Here is a 15784-nt window from a genome sequence, read left to right on the forward strand (position 1 = left end):
CCTGCGCCCGCCCGGCCCCGCCCCCCGCGGCGCGCGGCTGACCCGGAAGCGCCGCTCTCCCGTGGCAACGGGGCGGCGCCGCCATGCAGGTGAGGGGCGACGGGGCCGGGGCTGAGCGCGGCTGCGGCCCGTCCGGGGGCAGCGGGGCGGGGGCCGGCTCGGGGGCGCGGGTGGGCCGGACCCGGGGCGGGGCGGCGAGGCGATGCAGGCCCGCCCGGGCCGCTGCCGGGGCCTTTGCCGCGGGTGGGAAGCCAGCGCGGGCGACGGGGCCGCTCCGTGGCGGGGCTGGGCCTCGCGTTTCGGTGCCTCCTGCCACGGACTCCCCGAGCTCCCGGGGGCTCGGCCTGAGGCGGCGGCCGACGATCCTGCCGCCTTTGGCGTGGCCCTGGCGGCGGCTGCGGCCGCCGAGCGGCGATTGCCCCGCCGGCTGTGGCGGTGATTTCGGCCCGCCTGCTCCCCAGGGGTCAAACCCCCCCCGGACTGAAGCGGCCTGGGCGGGAGACTGAGGTCGCCCTCGAGCAGCTGGTTCAATGCTTTCCCGGGCGACAACCGCCCCTCGCTTCACGGCTGTAGGGTGAGCGTGTGCAGGGATGTCTGAGTGCACCTCTCAGCCCTTGCAGCAGCCCTCGGTAAGAGTCATCAAACCGAAGGTCTACCTGCCCGGCAGCCTGGCTTTGCCACTAGCCAAGAAGCCGATGCCCAAAAGAAGTCGTGAGAGCAAAATAAGTTACTGATGTCATCTTGTATAAACTATTGCTAGCACATCCTTCGCATTTAATAGCCTTGAATGAATTTTCATTGATGGAAGAAGGATCTACTTACATTTTGAAGGCTGTGAATTTTTAGCGTCCATAATGTCCAATGGAGAAGAGTTGCAGAGGTTAATGACAGGTTAACGGGCTGTAAAGATCCACTTCCTTTGGTCTGTTTGAAACCGCTATCTGCTGGCTTCATGCAAGTCTCCAGGTTGTCCTACCAGAAAAGAAAGTGCAACTGGGTTGTCCTGCAAGTCCTCATCTCCAGGATTCGTTACATTGTCTCTCCTCATTTCAGCCACTTGCACATACCAGTCTCTTTTCTGTTTTTAACTGCCACATCTATGGAACTGATGAATATTCTTGATCATCCTTGTTGGCTTTATTTGTATGTATTCACACTATATCCCTTTTCAGTTTGAGGGACAAGAGTGACCCATAACATTTGAGATACAAATGAGGCATGCATTTATATGATGACATAATGAATCTTAGTTTTCTGTTGCTTTCCTAATAAATCCTATTATTGCTTTTACTTCCTTGACCGCTTTTTGAGCCTTGAGCAGATGTTTTCATGGGTTGCCCTCAGATAATCCCGAGATCTTGTTTCTGAGTGATAATGTTATCAGCTCAGAGAACGTCATTATGTACAGAAAATCAGGACTGTTTCTTTTTTTTTTTTCCCCTTTGTGTTGGCAGGTGCATTGCTTTACATTTACCTACTCTGAATTTCATATTTACCTCTCAGTTGCTCCGTATCAGGAGGTCCTTCAGCAACCCTGCCCATAAGCCCTATCTTTACTATCTCAGGGCAATTTAGTATTGCTGCAAACTCCTTAAAGCACTGCTTGAATATAGCATATGCCTGCAAGAGGCACAGCATTCCTTGGAAACACCAGTTGGTCTTATTGTGTGTATGCTTTGCAGTGCTTACATCTGCTTCCAGTTCTTAATAGCTTTGGAGAGAGCCTACAAAAGAAGGAGGCTTGAAGTACTCTGCTGCCACAAGAGGAATGCATGTGCAACAGGATTTCATTCATCCTCTTCAGGGCTTCTTGGATAAGCACAGGCAATGGGCCAGGTGAATTGTCGTGGGTGTATATGCCTGGCACCCCTGCAGTAAAACACTGGCTACCAGCCCAACTTGTAATACAGGCGTTAGTTAATCTTCTTGCACAAACACAGTGCAGACAAACAGTTGTAGACTTGTTTCTTAATTGCACAGGAACTGACTAGTCCCATCACAAGATGGAGGAGAGTGCTTTTATCTGGAGGTGGAACACCCAGCAGTCCGCTCTGTGAATCCACTCCACGGAGTGGGGATCAAATTTTAACAAAGTTGACTCAGCCGTTTCTTCTAAGGTGGTTAAGTGAAGTGAAATCTGATCAGTGATTACTAAAAAAAGCCTTTATAGTCTTGTCAGACTATAAATAAAGTAGTGTGCTCATGCATGTGGAAGACACCTGATAATCTCTTCAGTGAAGCTCACACTGGTCCAATGTATTTAAACAGAGCAACAACAAACCCAATAGCAAGCGTGCCAACAGCCTGAGTCACTCTATCTGCTTTCCCAATCAGCATTCCCTTTCTATTATTTGATTGTTTTGTCCCACCCTCCTCACGGATTATTATTGTACAGTTCTCAATTTACATGAGCAGTTCATTAGGGCTGGGACTTTAATTATGTTTTGCGCAATACTGTCGTATGAAGTTAGAATAGATACGATTCTAGAAGGTTTTTGCAAGAGTCAAAGATATGCTTTGGTGTCTTTGGCAACAGATGCCCTGTCCTGACACTTTGTCTGTCACCAGCCTCCCTCACCCGGGGATGTCAGTGGAAAAGGTTAGTTAAACAACGTGATCCAGAGCAAAAGGAGGTGATGTGTGCCTGTATCAGTATGTGCTGTCTCTGTCATGGCAAGGCCTCCTGTAGCTGATAAGGCACAAGTAGAATAGGAGCTGTCAGTTTCTTTAGCAGCTGGAAGTGGCACTTGGGCAGGAAGAGAGTAAAGAGTGAGGTGATGGGCAGAAACTGGAGTCTTTAGGCCATGGAACTGATACTCATTTTGCAAAGGGCTGTTTTGGATGAAGACATCACTGTGCCCACATCTACTGCCCGAAAAGGTTGGGGGAATGCTAATCTACTTTGAGCCAGGTTAGCTTAAAGGGTTCACAAAGGTGGCAAAAGCCAACTTTGATGACTTTGCGTGATGTGGTAAAAAGCAGATGTAAGTGATAATGTCTTCACTACACTCATCTATGTTTTAAAGAGGACAGCTAGCCAGGGTTTGTCTCAGGCACAAGTCTCTTGCCTAAGTGTTCCAACCCAAGGAGAAGAGGTCAGTGTGAAACTATAGGATTTTTATCTCCAGAGTCTCTGTTTGCTTCCCCTGAAAAGGAGGCTCTCTGTAGGAGAGATTGGGCTACAGATGCATGTGTGTGGATCCACAACACCTTGGGAAGGTGTGAAGCTTTGTCCTCATCCCTTGCCTTTCTTGCCTTTTTTAGAGAGAGGAGAAGCAGCTGGAGCTGACGCTGGAGGCACTCATCAGTCAGGTGGCCGACCTGAAGAACTCTTTGGTCAGTTTTATCTACAAGCTGGAGAACGAGTATGACCGACTGACATGGTAAGGTGTCTCACAGAGCTGGGGACACTTCTGATCACTGCTGAAGGTGTTCCAGACTCAGCTCAAATGACCACAAAGTATAATTACAAACCATTAGCCTATTGTCAGGGGGTTTAAATTTGCTTTTCACATTTCTGCTGGAGGAACCACTACATGTCTTCCACCAGAAAACCAGTTGAAATCTATTGGTTGCGTGCTGTACAGTAATAGAGCCATGCTAACACCTTGTAATCTAGATACTTCATGAGAACTAGACTTGCATCTGTGGTGACTGAAGCTCCTTGGACAAAATATCTTAGAGACCCACATACACTATAAAATGATCAATGGTTCTTTCTGCATTTCTCGACCTTCTTGGCTTTTTCTGGCCGAGGTATAAGTTGAGCTCTTGTGTTTTGCTGGTTCCGCATGTTTTACCAGACAGTTTGAGAGACTTGCAAGGTGGCATTCTCTTTCTGATGGAGCATAACGGTGTTATAGCTACAGCTTAATAACCTGTGCAGTATCTTAGATAGTGTCTGCCACTGCAGCAAGGCTTCACAGACTGTTAGTGTCTATAGTTAATGTTGCAGAAGGCAGGAGAGGTGATGAATCCCCCAGAGAGAGAGCAAGCTGAAGGATATGTCCTTGACAAGATTATCAGTTATTTTGCTTTATTATTGCTTAGTCTGGATAGCCAAGCTATAAATATTGTCTCTCCTGACTGTATGGTTTAGGAGTTAAATTGTTTCTCAGACCTTCTTCTGGAATTGTACTGGGAGAGTTAGCGATAAGGAAAGCATTGTTTCTGTGTATGTTACTGAAATCCCAAACAACTGCCACTTCCAGTGGTACTGCTTGTAATGTCCCTGAGCTATTTGTAGCATTTGAGCTATTTGCAGTAGGGACTGGGATTTGTCCACACCTGCACATTCAGCCCTAGGTTTTACTCATTACTCTCCGGAGTAGACTGATTTGAGGACTAATAGTGTTAATTCCTCACATCTCAGCCATTTGAGTGAAGAAGAGATAAAAGGCACCTGTGGCATCCCTTTCCATTTCTGTCCTCTTTATTTGCTTTCCCAGGCCCTCAGTTCTGGACAGCTTTGCATTGCTCTCAGGGCAGCTGAACACCTTGAATAAAGTGCTAAAGCACGAGAAGACCCCGCTGTTGCGAAACCAGGTTATCATACCCCTAGTGCTGTCTCCAGACCGCGATGAGGAGATCATGGTAAGAAACTTCCCTCTGAATGTTGGCCCTGGAGTATCAGAAAATGCTTGTGTATCTGCTGCAGCTTGCCATTCCTTGTGCTTGGCATTCCTCAGCTCTGGGTGTAGAGGAAGAAAAGGTGATGCGTAGTTCTGCCTGGGAACTGCTTTGCTGGGAGGCTTTCACTACAAACACTTGCACTGGATACACGTTACAGGAGGTGTTCCTGTTCATAAATATGTTATTTTCATGATGTTGGAGCTGAAAGAGATAGTGTCTTGTGTAACTGGGAGGTCTCCTTGCAAGCTCCTGATTTTCTCTGCAGTGGCTGTGCTGTTTCTGTTAGACATCTGCATCTAGATTTGCATTGTTTGTCATCTGACCAACATGGGGTATGTTACAGAACCTCTGGTGTGCACTGGCAATGTTTATTCTCAACATTTCAACTGATCATGGCCATGCAGGTGGGATTGCACTGCAGACCCCAATGGGTTGCTCTGACTAAACAGGCACAGTGCAAATTCCTAGACAAGTTGTTGAAACTTCCTAATGCTCCCCAGATCAAGGTTTCCCCACAGCCTTGTTCCAGCACCATGGCCTGTGCTCTGGTCTTGAGCTGTCTGAGTGCTGGGCTGCAGGAGGAAGCTCTGATTCTGGCTTGTCCAACTATTACAGCGGCAGACAGAGGGGCGTGTGCCAGTGTTCAGCCATGAGGTTGTGCCTGACCATCTTCGAACTAAGCCTGACCCTGAGGTGGAGGAGCAGGAGAAGCAGCTGATTACAGATGCAGCTCGAATTAGCCCTGATGTGGCACAGGTAGGTGAAGTTTGATACTTCTGCCTCTTAGTCCTAGGGCACAAGATGCTCTTTAACTCTGTTTCCTTCATCCATACATCTGACAGTTTTCTTTTCTTGTTGTATCCTTTTCTGTCTGAGATTTCTGCAGCTGACGCTAGCAGAGGTTTGGTTTCCTTTACAGTTTCACAAACCAAGGGTATGCAGCCCACTGGCTGTTCACAGGAGGTGCCATCAGACCAGTTAGAGAGCGCTGGGCTCTGTAGGCTCTGCTACCAAAATGTTTTATGTTTGGTTACACAGACCCTGGGAAGACAAAGCTTGTTCATTTACCTTGCTGACTTGTACTGAGTTGGAGGTATCCTGGTGGTTTCTGATGGTTTTAATTTTGCAGAAACAGATCCAAAGTCTGAACAAAATGTGCTCAAATCTACTGGAGAAAATCAGTAAGGAGGAGCGTGAATCTGAAAGTGGAGGTATGTCACTGTGGTGGAGGTGGGGTGCAGGGTCCAAGCAGCAGGCTTGAGTAGTGGCAAAATAGGTAAATTCAGAGAGCCTGAAGCATGGGAAATCCAGATGAGCAGTGCAGACAAAAGGATTCCAGAAGATGCAAGATTGGCTGTCCTGGAGCCCACTAATTTGAAAAGAGGTTCTGTGGGTGCGATGTGTCTTGCTTGTGTGACCTGTGTATGGCAGGAACGTCATTCCAACCCTTTGCAATATCCCCCTTTGAGGAGGTGGTAATTATTTACCAACAAAACATTTCAATCAATTTGGATTAATAAAAATAGCTGTGCAAATGCAGTGGCAGTGAATGGGAAACACCTTATCTGTGTTCTGAATGAGTCCACAACATGTTTGTTGGCAGGCTTTTGTGTGATGTCCTCTAGATGGTGGCTGCTTCAGACTCATGGTCAACCTTTTCTGGTTCTGGCTCTGATGCTGGACATCCTTATTTTATTGGTCTCTGCCACCAGCTGTTCACTATTTCAGGGAGTGCTATGCAAAACTCTCAAAGGTAGTAGAGTTTGTTGTTGTCATCTTTGACACACATAGTGTAAGCAAGGACCTAAGCACAGGTTCTATCTGGTTTCTGGGATAATAGTATAACTGCACAGGTGTGTGGTAGAAAAACTTGCAGATACCATGCTGCTCACGAGCCTCCAAAAGTGGATATTGCCGTTGTTTATTTAAAACACAGTGCTTGTTACCTGCCAGAGGATTCAGCACGGAAGAGCCTTTAGAAGAGAACATTCTCACGGGCATGGAGGAGTTGGCTCCCCCTGTCCTCCTTCCCTGAGCAGCATATGCCCTGCTCTCAGTGGAGAAGCTCTTGGGTGACCACTGTCCCTGGATTTTGCAGCTTCTTTGACCCTGCTGAGACTCTTGTAGAAGCTGATCTCTATTACATGCACTAAAATAGCAGAACCAGCTATGCTACTTTTTAGACTTGATTGATAAAATGCTCCAAAATCACTTCTTTTTCTGCAGGTTTACGACAGAACAAGCAGACTTTCAACCCTGCAGATACCAATGCTCTGGTAGCAGCAGTGGCCTTTGGGAAAGGACTGTCAAACCGGAGACCTCCTGGCTCTGGAGGATCTGTCCAGTCAGGCCAGCCGGGAGCTGGTGCCATCATTGCAGGTGCTTCAGGCATGCAGCAGGTCCCAATGTCGGGTGCTCCAGCTCAGCAGCAGCCAATGCTGGCAGGAGTGCAGATGGCACAAGCAGGACAGCCAGGTAAATAAGTTGCCTATCTGAGAGCATCTGAAATGCAGGGAGCAAGAAAGACGCATGCAGATGTAGAGATTCTTCCCCAGTCACCTCTTAGATATAACCAAGTAAGAGGTTCATTTCTGGCCTTAATAACATGAGTCAGGTTGTAACAGTGGAGTAATACCTGCTTAAAATTGGCTCAGATGTTGAAATGGATCCCAGCCATCCCACTTCAGCTTCTTAACTCACACTGCAATACCATTTTAATAATAGACTTAGTGGACATAGGACTCAATATGGAGGGACATCACAGTGTAGTTTTGCAGGCATCTATGCTGGGGGTTTTGCTGTCAAATTCAAGTTGAGGGTAGGCAATAAAGTGGAAAAGTTTGATGATAATGAGTTATTTAACGTAAAAAAAAAAACAAAAGCTGTCTGTAAAGAGTCACGGAAAGATTTTATATACTAAATGACTTCACCTAGTAATAGTAGATTACATTTGTATTAAATATAAAGTGATACACGTAGGCATAGCAATTTGACTTTATATATCCAACACCTGGACTCTAACCTAGTTACTTATATCTGGGAAATAGATACATGATATAATAGTTTGGTAAAGACATTAATTGGGTGTTCAGTTGGGGCAAAAATGCAAACCAAATGTTAGGAATTACTAGAAAAGGAACAGAGAAACAAAGGATATCATTAGGTCATTGTATAAATCTATGAAACACCCACACTGCAATATGTGCAGTTCCGATCTCTGCTACTGGGGATAGCTTTGGGGCAGGGAGAAGAAAGTATGGAAGTACTATAAAATCCCAAATTGTGGGTGAATGGGGAATGATTGTTCACTGCTTCCCATGATACAGAAGGATCAATGAAAGTACACTAATGAAAATATGAGCTTGTAGATTCAGAACAAAAGGGAGATACTTTTCTAAATACTAAATAATTACACTGTAGAGCACATTGTCAAGTGTGTGATTGGTAGATAAAGTTTATATGACATGGAAAAGTAAGTAGGTAAATTTCTGGATGAAAGATCAGTCAACAGCTAATCCTGAAGATACCATCTCACTCCAAGTCCCTGAGCCACAGTATGTTAGAAGCTGAGGGCGTATTCTGCAGAGGTATTGCTGCAGGCTTGCCCTGTTCTGGTATTCTTCCTTAAATGTCTCTGCTCTCAGGAATGGGTTTGGCCCGGGAGACCTACAGGCCTAACCCTGTAGTGTCATTCTTGTGTTCATGTGAATTGAGATTTTGGATATCGGATATCCTAATTGGTGTTTTCTTGCCTGTATAATGACTGTTGTTCAGAAATGAACTTGAGCAACAATATTAATCCTAAGTTAATTATGTATTTATGTAAGAGTTAGAAAGTAATTTCCACTGTGATTTGGAAACAAAGAAGGTCCCTGTGGTTTCTGGCTGTGTACCCACACACACTGTCTCCAGGATGGGAACACAGTCACTTCTGTACATCAAGCAGGGTGCACTGGTAACAGAAGCACTTGTCCAGCCTGTGGTACCGGGAAGTTCCCTTTTGGTAAGAGCAGCTATTCTGGGTTTCACCAAAGGTCAGTCCCACTATCCTGCTTTTGATAGTGCCCATAGCCAAGGCTGAAAGAATATAAGAATAAAGTATATCCTGACACCAGTTGTTCTTTAGGGATTTTAAGTCAGAGTTTGCTTTGAGACCAGTGGGTATAGCAGCCCTCAATTTCTGCAGTTCTTTTTTGAACTGCAATTTGACTTCTACAACGCCTGTGGCAACATGTCTCACAGCATTATCATGTGTTTTGCTTAAAAAAATTTCCTTTTTATGTTTAAATCTTTTGCCTGATAGTTTTATTGTATGTTTCCCTTTTACTCATGTTGTGAGAAATGGTGAATAATCATTCCTCAGTTGCTCTCTCCATACTAGTTTTCACTTTTTGGAAGTCGGTCATGTCCTCCTCCCTTTGTTCATCTGGTTTTTTTTCCCTCAGCTAATGAGTCCTATTCTGTTTAATATGTCTTTGTGTGAAAATTGCAATATATCTTGGACCACCCTTGTCACTCTTACCTGCACCTTTTCTGTTTATTTTCAAGGCTGGGAACACCAGAACCACTCACAGTATTCCAGATGTGGGTGAACCATACAGTCCTGTTCACTCTTTGTTAGCACTGAAGTGATATCAGATTGCCTGTCAATTCATTGCAGGCAATAAGCCACTTAGGATACATTTGAGAAAGTTTAATAATCTTTATTCTTTTAGCCATTTACTCATCAAATCTTTTCTTGTCCTGCTGCACTACAGTTTTAATTTTCAGAAGTTGTCCATTTTTTCTGTTCTAATTTGAACACACATTCCACTTTCCAAATGAGTGTTCTTGCTCTTTAATCACTGTCTTTTCATTTTTCTGATCATCTTAGTTTTGCCTAGCACTGTACACTTATTGTAAGCGGCTAGTGTGGTGTCTTTGAACACAGTCTCATGTGTGATTGGTATCAGCAAAAGGTAATAATGCCCAAGAGATGGGTGTGGTTAAAAGAAATTAAGAGATCTGAGAGAGTTTTAGTAATTTAAATATATACCCTGACTATAAATAATGCTACACAGAAGGGGTTACAGGCTCTTGTGTTTGCTTCTCTGAAATGGAAGTGGAGATGAGTCTGGGTACTTCTGTGAGTGCTGCTGCCAGCAACTTCTGTGAGACTGAACAAGTTCCACATTCCTGTAGGAGCCTCCTGACAAAGAGAAAGGCTTGTTTAAGATGGAACAGAATTTGAGGGGATAGCAGCGGGACACAGGAATTGTCGAGGAGATTTGCCAATAGAGAAAGATGCCAATTTGTAGAAGAGATTGACTGTGTTAGGTCAGAAGCTGGAAGATGCTGTAGCAGGTAAGCCTAGTGTAGTACCTGGAGTAGGACAGGAAGAGCCCAGACAGGGTCACTGTGAGTCTTGCATGCTCCTGAGCAAATGTCCTCTCATATTCTCATATTTTGCACTGCTTTTTCTTTTTCTTTTTTCCCGCTCCAGGAAAAATGCCGAGTGGCATAAAAACAAACATCAAATCTGCCTCAATGCATCCGTATCAGAGATGAGCTGAGATGAACCAGACCCAGAGAACAGCAGTTACCAGCATTGTTCCTGCTGCAGCCGCCACACCTGGATTCCTTCTAGGACTTCCAAGTCCCTTCACATATCCACACACCATATCCAGGGGGATAGGGCTTATGAGGCCGTTCCGTGTGTTTTTAGTGCTGGGTGGCTTGTGTGGAGCTGCTAGTGGCTGTGTCTCCTGGACATTAGTACTTCTTTGTTCAGTCAGAGCAAAGGACTTTGCTTCTGGTATTGATCCCATCTTCTCCAGTTCTGGCCTGGAGAACAACTACCCTTTCCTGATAAAGAATCTGAAGAGCTGCACAGAGCACTCTGCTCCTTGTTTCTGCTTCTTCACTCAGGATGTTCTTTCTTTACTCCCTCTTGTTGATTAAAGACCTTGTTATGCACACTGTGAGACACTGGTGTCCATCTCTTGGGTCATAAGGACTCTCATTTCCCTTGGGGTAAGGTTATAAGCAGCTCCAGTGTAAAATACATAGAAAATGTTGGAGGCTGAGTGCTGGAGTTGCAGTGTGTAAAGAGCTGTTATAAAGTGAGTCAGCAGGGTACAAACATAAGCAGTAAACATCCTCTTCATTGTAAACACATTATGACTATTCCCCAGAAAGCAAAATACTGGAAAAGACTATTACCAGGCCCACAGCAAGAAGGCAGCATTTCAGGAACAGAAGCACAGAGCTTTTGTATTCTGATGCTGCTGCAAATCCCAGCTGGATCTGATTTCACTTCCATAGTCCTCTGCTTCTCTGTTTCCTATAAGGTTTCTTAACTACTTCAGGATTAGTTGATCACTTCAGAGAGGTATTTCAGTCTGCTCAGGACTGTGGCACCTCTGAATTGGCCAGGCTGTGAGGTCTGGCCCATCTCTCTTTGGAACTGGGCATTGTGAAGCCATTCCTGTTCTACTTTCTGCCCTTGAGCTGTAACATACAATCTGCTTAATGAAAGAATCCTCTGAGACAAGGGTGGGGACACCTGCCCACAGAGCATGTCATATGTACAGCACTATCCTAAAGAGAACCATCATGCCTCTTACTGCTCCTGCCTGGACTTCCCTTTTGACTCGTGGTGAAAGCCAGCACTGTGTTTTACTCAATAGCATCTGTCAGCAATCTTATGAGTGAGGAAATCTCCACTCAGCAGATACAGCCTGCAGCTGCTCCTGCACTGCTTGCCTCTGAGCTAATCAGATCCAGCTTATTTGTGGAGGCTGTGGGCTGTTCTCCCAAAACAAAACCTTCCACAAAGCTGTGACTAGGGCAGTTACTGACCCATTTTGATGTGCAAGCCCTTGAAGAGCACTGAGCTGGTAAGTAGAGAGTTGAGCTGGATGCACAAGCAGCCTATATGATAAGCAAAGCAGCTCCACTATGAATAACCCCAGTGACGTGTCCGCAATGGCACTGGCCCAGCCAGACTGATGGGATTGCTTTTTGCTTCTAACAAACACGGAGCTCCTGTCTCTCTCGGGAGCCACTGGCTGCAGCGGGGAGCTGGTGTGAAGGCAGGGGCGTGCTGCTGGCTCCGGTACGAGGGTTTTGTGAGATGCCTGGAGCCTGACAGCAGGGGAGTCTGCGATGGGCAGAGCACCATGGGGAACGCTGTCCTCTGCTCTCTCGTGTCCCTGCTTTGGTTGTAAGGCAGAAAACTGTCAGAGGAATGTGTGTCAGATCCCTCAGCTGAGGCAGAATGTGCCTCAGCTCTGGGATGCTGCTTCAGTTTGTCCCCCCAGACTGGCTTCCTTATAAAGCTAAAATGCCTCAGTGGAGGAGCACTGGGCCAGCAGCTGGCCGGGGTGATTCGGGCAGCCTGGGACACAGGCAGAGCGTGGCTGCCTGTCACCCGCGCTAACCTGGCTCTCCCGAAAACGCCTCCAGTGGGGCAGGCCAGACCTTTCACACACTTGGACGGGAGGAAGGGAAATACAGGCAGGGTTTTTTTCCGTAGATTATAGAGCTGGGGAGGCCGGCTAGGCTCGCCAGTGTAACTTCCTGCATGACACAGGCTGCCCTGAATTAGTTCTTGTGTAAATTAGAGCACTGTTGTTAGGAAAACAGTTGATCTTGAACCGATACATCTCTGCTAGCGTGTTCCAAAGGTTAATTATTGCACCTTATAGTGAGGCTGCATTTCTTTAATTCCTTTCACATTGCTGGATCTTCTCAGCCAGGGAGTGAGCCCCTGAGTTACTCCCAGAGAGAGGAGTCAGATATTATGATCAAGCTTTCCTGTTCCTTTTTTACAATAAACTGAACTGGTGAAAGTCCCTTTTGCTTTAAGGCATATTTTCCACTTCTTGGCTCACGTCCAAATCTTCTTATGCATCTGTGTCCTTTGGGACACTGGACTAGGACATGCTATTCTAATTGTGGGAATGGGGATTTCAAATGCAGAGCGACTTTAACCTCTTATCCAGTCATTGCCAGTGCTTGAATGTTTAAACAGGGAACAGGAACAGGCCTTTTACCCATAAAGTCACGGTGGAAATTCATGGTCCACTGCTTGTCACCATGGCCTGCAAGTCCAACAGGGATTCACCGTTCCTGGTGCACTGTGTCAGAATAAAAGCACAGCCCTGCTGGGTCAGGGCAAAGACTCGTTCTGTGCCCCGCTGCGGCAGGGGCCAAGCAGGCGATGGGGGAAGCACACTCTCCCTGCAAGCATGGGATGTGCTGCCACGCTGAGCCCTCAGGGTTTTTTTCCCTGCCTTGTCCAATCTCTTTTTGAACTTGTCTGTTCCTAGTAGGATAATTTCAGCAGGGAGGAGGCTCAGCCCCAGCGCGGCAGCCACTGCTGGGCTGCCTGGGCCCCAGCATGGGTGCAGGAGTGTGATGGAGAGCACAGGCACTGGTTTGTACTGGCCCCCCAAGCCCCCCCTCAGTACCAGTCGGGCTCTAGTGCAGAGAACGGACACCTTTTGCAGTGTGGCTCCAGTGCCCCAGGGCTCCCAAGGGCTCTAGGTCACTGACGTGCCCCGGCTCCCCGGACAGCATGCTTTACCCGTCATGACTTTGCTTCCTTCCAGACCATCAGCTTTACACTGTTTAGCACTCCCTGCTAGAAACACATCCTCGGCAGCAATCCCCTGGGGAGCATCTCCTCTGCTGCCTCACACTTGGCCAGGATGCCAGCGCTCTTGTTCCTTGATCGCACACGCTGCCATACCAGCTAGCTCGTTCTCCGATATTTAAGAGTATACGCTGCCACAGAAATTATCATGTTAGTTTGACAGGTTCATTGTCTGTAATCCGTGATGATTGGTATTTATATTTCTCTGCTTTAAGTCTCGATACGATCACATATTTTTCAGTCATTATTTTGCATGGGATGACTGTCAAATAGACACACCTGTTTACAAGGCCATCCTGTTTACTTTTTTAAAATGCTGGCATAACATCAGCTTGCTTGTTCTCTGGATTTTTTCCAGGCTTCCTTGTCTTACTGAATGCCAGCATTAATCGCCTGGATTTTTAAAAACAGATTTTTTTTTTCTTTTTTTAATCTTGAGATGCAGGATACCCAGACTGCTGAATTTTTAACATTTACCGTATGCAACTGTTGTTTAACATCTTCCTGAGTTACTGTTAGAGTGGAAAGTGTTTCACCCTCGTGACAGGAATGCTTCATCTGGCTTCCTCCCAAATGCAGGAGCAAGATATTTATTGCCTTTCCTTCCTGCCCAGCTATCCGCAGTCCCACCGTTCCCAGCCCGTATCGTGCATCCAGCCATGCTGGGTGGTGCCCGCAGCCTGCCCTGCTGCTGCCCTGGGCCAGCTCGCCACTGGAAGCCACAAAGCTCGGCATGGTGCCACCACTTCTCTGTATCTCTCTGCATCCACCAATCAGCACAACTAACATCTGCTGCGTGTTTGTTCTCTTGTCCCATCCCCATGCAGAGATGTGCACACAGGTGTCTTCTTTTCTTTAAAAAAGAAAAACGTAACACTTTTGTTTGGTTTTTTAACCTACAGTTCTTTTAAGTGGGTGTCATTAAGCCCTTACAGTGGAGGCAAAGTACGTAGGATGTGAGGGGAGAGGCAACCAAAAAGATCAGGGGATAGCTGAGGGAGGGGAACCACTGCAGTTCTCCACTCTCCATACTGTAGTTAAGGCAGGGAGGCAGGGTCTCGGCGTCAGCTGGGGGCTGGTTTCCATCCTCCTGCCAGGATGGGACCTTTCTGACAGAAACCAAAGGAGAAGTCTTCTGGTTGTTGGGTTGAGGGAGCCTGAGCACTTTTTTATGATAAGAAGCAACATAATAGGGTGTGTGTTGCCAAAAGGCGGTAAGCCAAGTTTTGCATCTGCATTGCTCCCGAAGCAGTTTCACCTGCAGCTCATAAAAGAGAGACAAACACATGGAAACAGCAGCAAAAAGTGCCTCTGAACCAGCCATTGAAACACTAGGGAACTGCTTGAAAGTCAAAGGCACAAACAGAGGGAAAACAGCTGAGTGGTGGAAGCAGAAACCCCAGGTTGTCTCTCTGCTTTCCCCTGGGCTTCCCCCATGAGCCTGGTGGTCTCAGGAGAGCCAGAGCATGTCTACATGACAGCTGATGCCTACAAATGAATATACAGGCGCTTTGGAAAAATCCCATGGAGCTCCTCCTTCCAACTGAGTGCAATAAATCTTCATCTGTCTTAGAAGGAAAATGTTACCACTTTGTACCTCACATAGATGCTGTGATAGTAAAAGTATGTGCTTGAGAGATGGGATGTTTGGATGTATTTGTAATATGTGCCATAAAAATAGTTCAGGCTGATGTGACTCCACAGTTTATTTATTGTCCTTATGATACTGCAGCTCTCTGGCTGGATCCATGAATGTTGCCTTGATGGAAACCTGCACTTAGAAATTAATGAAAGCCTTCTGCAATTTGTGCAGGGGTAACCCTGTACATGAAGAAGCACATAAGACTAATGCAAAGTGTACTGGCTGGCTCCTCTGAAGGAGAAGCTTTTTTCTTCTTTCTTTTTTCTGGTGCTTTTTAAAGAAAGGAAATTACTGCATGTATTTTTCTGACTCAGACGCATATTTTCCAAAGTCAGGGGATCAAGAGCTGTGGTTCCTGCAGCAGCTATCTTATCACTGCTGCTCAGATTCTGTCACTGATTTACTTGCTGTGAGGTTTCTCCCTTTGTTACCATCACGTCCAAGCAGTTTTTGCAACAAATTAGCAGTGGTGCTAAGGTCCTGCTTGGCATGACAGCTCCTTTCCTCTGAGTAAAGACTGTGCCCCAGGGTACTTTTGCATTATTTTTTTCATCGAGTGTTTGCTGGCCATGCTTTGGGCCAAAGGGGCATCATTGCTATCTGTGGGTGTTATTTTGAAGCTGCAGCGTTTCCCAGGATGTTCCTCTTCTGAACCCAGTCCTCCCCCTTCTACGCCTATTGCCAGGTGGCCTTGGTGGGACGTGTCTCCCACTGTCACGTGCCAGTCCTGGGCTCTGCCTGCCTTGGCATGCAGCACGAAGGTGTGCTGCTCCCACTGGAACTGGGCTTTGAAGCGTGTGGTGGATGTTTACATGGAGTTTATTTTTGGTAGCGATGCAGTATTGAAGTCAGGGTCCTGCTGTGTGGGATGG

At 46.5% G+C, this 15784-nt stretch overlaps 1 protein-coding gene across 1 annotated transcript; it reads left to right on the forward strand.

Moving 5' to 3' along the window:
* Window positions 1-8: 8 nt before the first annotated feature.
* MED8 (mediator complex subunit 8) lies at window positions 9-10587 on the forward strand. Its single transcript, XM_074832248.1, has 7 exons — window positions 9-89; window positions 3265-3383; window positions 4449-4593; window positions 5248-5388; window positions 5762-5843; window positions 6859-7107; window positions 10115-10587. Exons 1-7 carry the CDS (start codon window positions 84-86, stop codon window positions 10177-10179), a joined length of 807 nt encoding a protein of 268 aa, XP_074688349.1. The 5' UTR covers window positions 9-83; the 3' UTR covers window positions 10180-10587.
* The last annotated feature ends 5197 nt before the right edge of the window (window positions 10588-15784 follow it).

The sequence above is a fragment of the Strix aluco genome, chromosome 8 (genome assembly GCF_031877795.1).
Source record: "Strix aluco isolate bStrAlu1 chromosome 8, bStrAlu1.hap1, whole genome shotgun sequence".
NCBI lineage: Eukaryota > Metazoa > Chordata > Aves > Strigiformes > Strigidae > Strix > Strix aluco.